Below are 9,802 nucleotides of genomic sequence, written 5' to 3'. Positions count from 1 at the left end.
GCCAATATTATGATAGCTTTATACACAAATTTTTGAAAAATTTTTCTCCTTTTTTTCTGTTCTAGAACAATTTAATATCATTGGAGATTTTTATTAATTAAATGTTTTATAAAATTCCCCAGTGAGACCATTGTGGATTCCTTCCTTAACATTATTTAGGGACTTCCTTTTCTTGTTAAATACATTTTTGCCATAATTCGATTCTGTCCGATAAGAGTGTGGCTCTTGCAATATTTTAGTTTACATTTACCTACTGTGCATTTGTACATTTTTTTCTTCTCAACCTTTCTGAAAAAAATTTGCGCTTCCACTATGCAGAAAATATTTAAGTTTTGTTTTAGAATCAAGTCAAGAAGTCTCCTAATTTTTAAAAATTTCTTCTATTGTCTTGCCACATATTCTCCCAAGAACTATCTCTGTTTTAAACTTGTATTTTATAAAGATGAGTGATTCCTTAACATTTTGCATTTAGTTATAGTACAATATTCCTAAAAATATTTTACCCTTTCCATCTGCTTTTTGACAATATTTTTTGATGCGTATTCTTAATTTGCAATTTGCTTTTCCTGTTCCTTCCTCACTTTTTTCTCATCCTGGGCAAGTAACTTTTTTGTTTATTATTCATCTTTTAATCCTGTGATTTCTTCCTGTATCAGTGATTTCAGAAGGATTTGTGAGGAGGGACCAGGCCATGTTCTAGACTAGTAGAAATTCTCTTTCTGACCAGGGTTGTATGTGATTAGATGCTTTGGCCTCTCTTATCTCCAATCTGCAGGGTTGACCGTGCAGAACCCCTCCTCATGTAGGGTAGCTTCCCCCATGCTCTCTGGAAATTTCCTGAATGTTTTCTCGCAGCCTTGCCCTCCCTTCTTTCCCACCAACCACACACCATCTGGGGAAGGAAGCAAACATCTCTAAGTGCTGTGTCCCTCCCGTTGCTCCAAACACGGGGCTGTGCGTTATACGTTTCCTACTGTGGAAAACTGCTGGCTTTGTCTAAATTTGCCGCCACAGGTGTGCTTCCCTGGATGCTTCTGGACCCTCTTAGCCCTCACTGCATTAGGCAGCCCTTCCTCATACATATTGTCTTCCAGGCTCATCCTAGTTCCACAGATGACACTTGCAAGGCTTATTTTTCTTCTTATTTTTCGAACAGCTTTAGTGTGACTTCCAAGAGGAGAAAGAAGAGACACCATTACTTTTTACTCTTTTAAGAAAATAAGTCTTAACAAAAAATCTTTTTGATAAATACCCAGAAGCTAGAAGAAGAAGAGAACTAGGTCTCTTCTTTGAAATTCACAGATCCGTGATACTTCCTTTGTTTAGTCCATCTAGAAGCACTTAGCGACTAGTTAGCACAGCTTTAAAATAATACGTAGTTCCTGTTTTTGAGGTGCTCATAACATAGTGAGGCGGTAAAAAGAAAAAGACAATTTTCAATACAAGGCAGCGCATATCGATGCCAAAAGAATGTCCTTGGCAATATGTAGTGCACACAGAAAGCCAGCTGTTCAGCTCCAAAGCTCCCTGCAATTGGGAAGCGGGGTCAAAATGGTTTAAGAAGCGCCTGTTTCAATTTCAAGTGCTTCCAAGTAAGAAAATAAGAGAGACGATCCTTTTTTTAACAATTTAGATTTGATTCCATTGGTGGAAAATACCAGAACTTTCATGACTGCCCGACGTGGTGTGCGGGGGTCACATTTGAAGTTGTTTCTGAACATCTGGTTTCCCTTCTATTCGTGAGAATCTTCACGCAGCAGGCTCTGCACGAAGGGTCCCGGGCTCCTCGAAGACAAGTTACTTGGTCTTTTTCCCCACAGGACCAGTCACTCGGCACCTCTGACACTTTGCATTGTGTCCGTCCCTGAGTCTCGTGGCCATGACAATGGGGTTGTTTGGCCCGGCTATTTTAGACTCTGAGCTCAGAACTGCCAAACGTAGAGGCTTTTCTTGTTAAGTTGCCTTCATTTCTTTGTACTCGGTCCAAGCAAACTTTTTCAAATGAGGGTATAAGACAAGGCCTTTTAACAGAAGGATGGACAGAAAAGACACAAGAATGGAGCGGCTCCATCTTTGTGTTTTTGGCTCAGCGAGGGGCTCGGATCGCTGAGCGGGAGGAGGAGACTGGAGAACTAGAAGACTTCTTAGAGGAAAAGACGAGTTTAAGGAAATATGCTAAATTCTATCAAAGGTCGGAATTAAGTTTAAATAAAGTAGTTAAATAATCTTTATTTAAACTAAGTTTTCTAAATACAGATGGCCATAAGTTCGTGCAAAGGCACTCAATATTATTAGTAGTTAGGAAAATGTAAATTAAAGTCAAAATAATACCACCACCTCCAAGAATGACCTAAAATTTAAAAAACAAAAACAAAAAACACGACAATACCAAGAGCCAATGAGGACGTAGAGCAGCTGGATCTCCGACACGTGGCTGATACCATGCAAAATGGTGCAGCCACTTAGGAAAAGATTTTGACAGTTTCACGTAAATTTAAATACACACTCCTAAATTTTTAACCAAGAGAAACGAAAATGTACATCCGCTCAAAGACCCATGCCTGAATGTTTATTCGCAGCTGTATTATAATCATACCCAAAGCGGAAACAGCCCAGATGTCCACGAACTGGTAAATGAATAAACAAAGCATGATGGGTCACCCCACACTGGGGTTCTACTTGACAACAAGAAAGAACAAAGCACCGATACACACGACAGCATGGCTGAGTCCCGTGGTGCTACGTGAGAGAGGCCAAACATAAAAGGCCACGTACCATATCATTTCACTGACGGAGCAGTTTGGAAAAGGTAAAACCATTGAGCGAGCAATCAGATGAGTATCGACAGGTGCCAGAGGTGGGCACTGGGGGAGGCTGGCTGCGAAGGGGTCTGAGGAGGCGTGTGGAGGGGATGGACTTCTCTATGCTGATTGTGGTGCTGGCTAAACGAATATATGTAACCAAAACTCATCAAACGGTGCATTTTAGACTGAATTTGCTCCAAGAAAATTCTACCTCAATAAACCTGACTTTACACCATGAGTCTTCTGGGCCTGTTGGTCAGGTGACGGAGAAGTACCGCTGTGTCTCAGGGAAGGCACTGGCTTCAAGGCCACTCTAGCTGTGCGACCCTGGGAAGGTCTCTTTTCCTTTCTGAACCTCAGCTTCCTCACGTGTAAAATGAGGACAACGATGATTTTAAGGGCAGGCCTGCATCCCGGGTCTGGAAACGCCTCGTGTCATTACACAAACACGAACGGCTGTTGAAGCGAGTTACGCCCAGAGGTGTCAGTGGAGCTGCTGAGTTTACACATCTAAGTGGTGCTGAGGTTTACACAACGAGCTCCTGCCCAGGGCTCTCTCATCTGTGCCCCTAACCTAATCATTTCACATTCTCTCTGTAATGAGCTGTTGATCTTCTCTTTGAACCCCAAGTCCCCATCGCAATGTCCAAACAGATCAGCCTTGGGAGGCGCCTTGAGGAGCTGTCTTGCAAATGCTGGTCCTCACTAGCCTGGCTGGCTCACGGCTCTTTCAGGGGCCATGCCCACACCACCATTGGGCACTCACCTGATAAACGTAGGGTAGAGCTCCGTATTCACCAGGCACACCATCTGGAACGCGATGGTGATTCCCATTCGGCCAAGGCAAGCTACTGCGGTGCTTAACCAGTACAGATCTGGAGAGCAGACACAGAGAGCAGGGAACACGAGTGAGGACTGTGCCCGTGGAGTCACCTCCCACAAGGAGCCACATTAGGAAGCCAGGACTCAGAGCTAGAAAGGCTGGCAAGTTTGTCTTACCTAACCCTTCATTTCTGGATAAGACCACTGAGTCCTGAGAGATTTCAGGACTTGATAATGACACGTGAGGGGTGGCCCCGTTGTGCGGGGGTGGAAAACGTGCTTTTTGAATCTCAGCTCTGCTGAAGTCAGCTGCGTGACTTGGGCAGGCTGCTGGCTTCTTTAAGCCTCAGTTTCCTCAGCCATAAAATGGGAATACATATACCCAGCTTATAGGTTGCTGTGAGACTTAAAGGTAATAATGTCCAGCGTCCACATGAGCACACCATTAGAGCTGGCTTTCTAATTATCATGCAGCAGAGTGCATGCTAGCGCGAAGCCAGAAACATAGTAGATCCTCAATAAACATGGTTCCCTTAGGCAGTAGGCACTGATGGATCAGATTTCTAACCCTCGAGCTAGTGCTCACTCCCAAACACATTTTCTAGCCGAAACATCTTTTGTAATAGTCTCAGATCGTGCGTATTAGGGAGGTAAAACCTGTCTCATCCTAGCCAACCACCATGGGGCCCTAATGACAGGTCCAGAAAGCTGCCTCCTTCCTGGGGACTGATCAAAGAATCGGGCATGCCATCCACTTCACCTGGATCACCCCAAACACTAAAATGCCAGTGGCTCCTGTGACACGCCAGCTCACTCACTAAGTCCCTGAGGTCACCGATATTACATCATCTTCATCCTTGTCCCCAAACACCAGCTACTCATGGAGGATATGTGTCATGTCACTCAGCCAGCGTGAGGCTGTAAGAAAAGAGGACACAGTGACCTAAGAAAAAGTTTGCCTGCTGGGTCCATCACAGTCTCTCTCAGCCGCCTGCCACTCTCTACCTGCTGGGAGCAACTTAAGGACTACTCGCCACACCTCCAGCCTCCAAAAGGTAAAGACAAAAGACCTAGAGAGAGGGCCTCACTCACAGTGCTGGGGTCTTAGATTTGGCAAGATGCTCCATGGTACATGAACAGCCTCGGGCCACTCTCTACAGCAGCCGGAGGGACATTTAGAACTGCGGTCAGGTCACCTCGGTTCCCTACGCAAAGCCACCAGCGATGAAATCGAGGGCAGGCTGTCCCCTACTCACTGCTACCATCTCACCTCTGCTCACCCACATCTGGTCACGGGAGTCCTACAGCTCTCTCTCCTCTGGGTCCTCGCAAATGTTCACAGGGCTCCTCCCCCTTCATGCAGGTCTCCTAAGGCCACCCCTGACCTCTGCACAAAGAATCCACTCCCCACCCCTCTTCCCCCTGCTCACTTTCCCTCTAGAGCGTAAGCTCTGTGTAGCAGGAACTTTCTCCCAGGCTCACTCTGACATCCTAGGGCCCTGATGCCTCCTGGCCACATGGAAGTTGCTCGAAATATTTCCAGAAAGGGGGAATGAATGCTTATCACCTAATGTGACAAGGACTGAGAAGAGGTAAGTGGAGAGGGCGGGAGCTGGGGGGAGGGCCCTGAGCTCTGACCAACTGACAATTGAAGTCTCAGACCTCAGGCTCCTGGTCGGCACTCAGTGCTGTTATTTAAAAAACACCTGCCTTAGTACTTGATTCCTTTTCACCTTATTAAAAAAAAAAATTATTATGTCACCTGAAGTTGTCAAATAATATTTTCCAACAGCTGAAGTTAAGTATAGTTTTTTTTTTAAATTAAAGATGGATAATTAAAAGATTCACATTGATTCTACTTGATTAAAAGTATGCAAATACTTTTTATCATATGCTACCTAGAATTACAAGTAGGAGGTTGTTTCTACGATTTTGTCTTGTCTTAATAATGGGGGGGATGGGATAAAATAATACGACAAAAAACAAACAAACAAAAACCTGCCCGTGCATTATGCCTTGCCAGGATTCCAGAAACAGGGCCGAGGGAGAGAAAAATGGGTTAAACCAGTTTCTGGGGCCGCTGCCCTTTTCCCGCCCTCCCCTCGGAGTTCCCTCCCCACGCGGGGTGGGGGGCGGGGAGGGTGCCGACACTTCTTTCTCTGCCTCTTTTTGCTTCCAGCCTGATCCGAACCGACCCGGTTCTTGAAAATATGGATGGTCCTCGATTTGTGATGGTTCAACTTGCGATTTTTCAACTTCATGATGGTGTGACAGCAACACACGTCCAGTAGAAGCCACGCTTTGAGCATCTTTCCCCCAGGCTAGCGATGCGCAAGGCGATGCTCTCTCGCGATGCTGGGCGGAGGCAGCCAGCTGCACTCCCAATCAGCCACTCCATCACGGCCGCGAACGCCGATACTCTGCAGCCCACTGCGTTGCCAGCGTTTTGGGGGGTAATGTGTCCTGTGCACGTTCAAGGCGAACTAGGCTAAGCCATGATGTCCGGCAGGTTAGGTGTATTAAATGTATTTTCGACTTATGTTATCTGCAACTTACGATGGGTTTATCAGGATGTGACCCCATCGAGAAGCATCTGCACAGATTTCATGGGACGTCTCCCACGGTACCCTGCCCAAAAGCCTGTCAACATGACTCAGTAAACCCACCAGCGCAGAACACGAGCTATAACAACTGGGAAAATAGCAAATCCACCTTGGTATTTGTTTAACGTTTTCAAAAGTAACAAAAATGAGAGAGCCGACTTACGTACTCAAAATAAAACCGACTGAAATGAATCTGTCTCGGCTCATCTTGGAGTGTAAGAATCACGGACTAAAGCACACATCCACCGCAATGGCTGGGTGAGGAAGACTAGCCAGAGCACGTGGGGGGAGGATGTGAACACTTTGGAAAGCTGCCTTGCTGCGTTGCCTTAAAGCTAACCTCACACCGCCCCTCAGCCCAGCGCACTCACGGACACGTACCGAGAGAAATGGCATCGGCTGGAATGTTCGCTGCGGCTTTAATCCCCATAGACAGACACCACGAAGTGTCACTCCACAGGGGAAGGGACAGAGTGTGGAATTCGGGCACGCTACGCCCTCGTGTGACGACACGGGTGAATCTTACGGACGTGAGGCTGAGTGAAGGCAGCGAGGCAACTCACAGAGCACATCCGGTGTGGTTCCCTTCACGTGAAGTTTAAGAACAGTCAAAACGAATCTGTGGCGGCGCAGGTCGGGGTGGGGGTGATACTGGCTGGGTGGTCACTATCGACTGCAAAAGAGCAGGAAGGCATCTTCCAAGGGGTCCGAAACTCTGCGTCTTCATCTAGGTCGTGGTACCCAGCTATACACAGCACGCACGTAAAAATTCCCTGGTTTGTACCCTTGTAACCTGCTTGTCGTGTGGACCTGATACCTCAACTTCAAACTAGAAAATGATGGCTGTGGGTTAAGGTCACGGTCTTTGTCTCTGTTCTTGTTCTGGGAGTTTATCAAACGGCAAAAACGCCGTTCCCACAAGCCAGTTTCCCGGAAGAGGATGAAAAGGGACAACTCACCGTGGGGAATGAAGATCATGGCTAAGCAGGCCGCCCCCGCCACCAGGTTCGACGCAGCCATCGGGTACAGGCGGCCGACACGGTCAACGGTGACGAGGATGACAAAGGCCGCCGGAAATTCCATGAGAGCGGAGAATAAGAAATCCAGATAGAGGTCCCCGCCGGTGGCACCCAGGTGCATGATGAGGCCTTGGTAGAGCACAGAGCTGGTGAACCTGAGCCGAGAGAAGCCGAGTCAGAGGCCAGCCCTGGGCAGGGGGCGGGAGGCGCAGTCCAGGCTGGGAGCGTGAAGGGCCTGTGAGTTGGAGAGACACACGTGCCACTTGATTTAGACGGTCCTGACGCCATATGAGAAGAGGGGGACAAAGACCAGAAAAGGTGTCCTAGAAAAGCCTCTCCTGTCATGATTCATGTGAGAGTGTGACTCACAGAATGTACCCACGTTTCCCAGAGATCTCAAATGTTCACTGCACTGCTACGGCTCGCTGTGCGGCGAGGTGCCGGGGCCTGCACTGAGCACTGCACACCCCGCACCCCATCTAATGCTCCCACAGGCCCCTGGGGGGACGAGCAGAAGACAGCGGCGAGCAAGCGGGTTCAGGAATCAGACAGCTGTGGGAGCTGTGTGACTTCTAGTAAATTAACCCACCTCTCTGGGCCTCGAGTCCCTCATCGGTAAATGAGATGATCATAGCACCTACCCCATTGGTTTGTCTTGAGTATTCACGACGTGAGTGGATAAAACGTCCTCAGTATAGTTCCTAGCACATAGTAAGCGCTCGGTAAAGATGCTTTCATGGTCGTCACTGCCATCTTTCCGAGATCAAGCATCCAGAACAAAAGCAAGCGGAGACGCCAGCCCAGCCTCCCCACCTCCAGTGCTGCGCCCTCCATCACTCCATACTGCCTCTTCCCGCTGCTGTTCACTGACTCTCTTCCACCCCACGCCCGGCTGCACGACCCTCCCTCTGCGTCCCAGGAAAGAACAGCCACGTTTTGGAGTATGGCACACAGACTGATGGGACCAGCCTCAAAGTTGCGCTCGCTCAGGAGGAAATTTAGAGACTCCCGTGGGACACTTTTAGAAAGATCGTATAATTTGAGGGGCTGGAAACATTTTATGATTATATTGGTACTTGCACTGGGAGAAGAAACTTTGGTTGATAAGAAATTACTGTCTTCTCCCAGCATGTAAATTGCCTATCCGCTCCAAAACCGAGCTCTCTCTCTCAGCCGATGTTTCTCATTAATAAACCCCCTGGTTTTATAAAGCTGCGCCCAGAGAAGCATTGGGACCCTTTCGTTTCTGGTCCCAAATTCCTCCCAACTAGACAGAAGTGTCAAGAGAACAAGAAGGAAGGAGCTTCCTGCAAACTCAGAGATTGATTTGGGAGAAAGGAATGCACGACCTAGATTTTCCTGTCCAAAACAAAGCAAGCCCATTACCGAATGTGCAGGGCTGCCACCTTCTGGCAGAACCCATGAACTGCGTGTACACGTTAAAACTACAGCCAGCGGCGGTGGGCGTTTGCGCGTCTCCAGGAACACGGGCAAGACCTGACGATCCTTTAGCAGGGAACTAGGGGCGCAGGTGATGAGAAGTGAGTGACTCTGGACACGTTTTCAAGAACGAGCAAAATTCGCCAAAGGAGTGGGTGGAGGGGCGCAAGGAAACAGTCAAAAACCTGCGTTAGGGGACAGACGGGGGGCGGAGCCGCTAGGAGTGGGGGGCCTCGCCCGGAAGGGAAGGGACGCTGCTGCCCGGAACACCGAGCATCCCAGGCAGCCGCGTGTTTGCCGAGGCTCCCCGCCGGCCTGTCCACCCTGTGGCTGGACGCAGGGCTCTGGGCAGCACGGAGACACGGAGGGTGCTTGGTGGGCAGAGACAGGGCACAGCGAGCCTGTGTCTACAGAACCTGGGACGGAGTGGTGCTTATTCATACTTCACCCTTCAGCAAGTATTTTGGGGGGGTCTACAGTGTGCCGGGAACCGCCCCGTTAGTTCAGACCCTGACTTCCAGTAAAGCCTTACAGGGACGTGCAAACAAGTGTGCCAGCCCAGAGCAGCTGATGGGGTGCCTGGGGGCCCGGAGTCCAGCTGCTGAGGCCAGGTGTTGGGCGGGCGGATAACCAGAACCACCTTCACGCTGAGGAGAAAGCCCTGACGTTGGCACACTGACCCAGCATCCGCTGAGGCGGCAGCGGCGGGGGCTCCCGGGGGCACATGGGTGAAGCCGTGCGTGTGCGTGAGTATCCTAACCCGTGGGTGACAAAAGTGTAGACACTCTCGGGAGGGGTCTCCAAAGCTCTAAAACAGGGAGGGATACTCTGCTCAAAAGAGCCAGGAGCCACGGAATCTCATGGTGCTGGTCAGCACCTGGCTGTGCCCAGAAGACCGGCCACGTGGGGTTAGAGGCAACGCTCGGACATAGCTCGCCGGGGCCACTGCCGACCTCCCGCACGTCAGACCCTCTTACTAAAATGAGGCCCTTCTGCCCTTTTCAGTCCTCAAGGGAGAAACGAGGGCGACTTTCTAAGAGCTCTTTAACCACTTGAAAACCACCTTAAAACCTTTTTCGTGCTCCCCCGCCCCCCGCCGGTCCCTCCCTTTGTC

The 9,802-nt window shown here is 49.1% G+C and overlaps 1 protein-coding gene across 1 annotated transcript in view; it reads right to left on the bottom strand.

Moving 5' to 3' along the window:
• LOC105305677 (solute carrier family 22 member 1-like) overlaps positions 1-9,802 on the bottom strand; it is a 31,009-nt gene that overhangs the window by 15,402 nt on the left and 5,805 nt on the right. Inside the window, exons 6-7 of the mRNA XM_023523445.1 lie at positions 7,189-7,403; positions 3,571-3,679 (exon numbers count right to left, since the gene is read on the bottom strand). Coding sequence (XP_023379213.1) covers positions 3,571-3,679; positions 7,189-7,403 — 324 coding nt within the window. The remainder of the gene's footprint in view (positions 1-3,570; positions 3,680-7,188; positions 7,404-9,802) is intronic.

This window comes from Pteropus vampyrus, unplaced genomic scaffold (assembly GCF_000151845.1).
Source record: "Pteropus vampyrus isolate Shadow unplaced genomic scaffold, Pvam_2.0 Scaffold392, whole genome shotgun sequence".
Lineage (NCBI taxonomy): Eukaryota > Metazoa > Chordata > Mammalia > Chiroptera > Pteropodidae > Pteropus > Pteropus vampyrus.
This window is presented reverse-complemented; position numbering and strand designations above follow the sequence as displayed.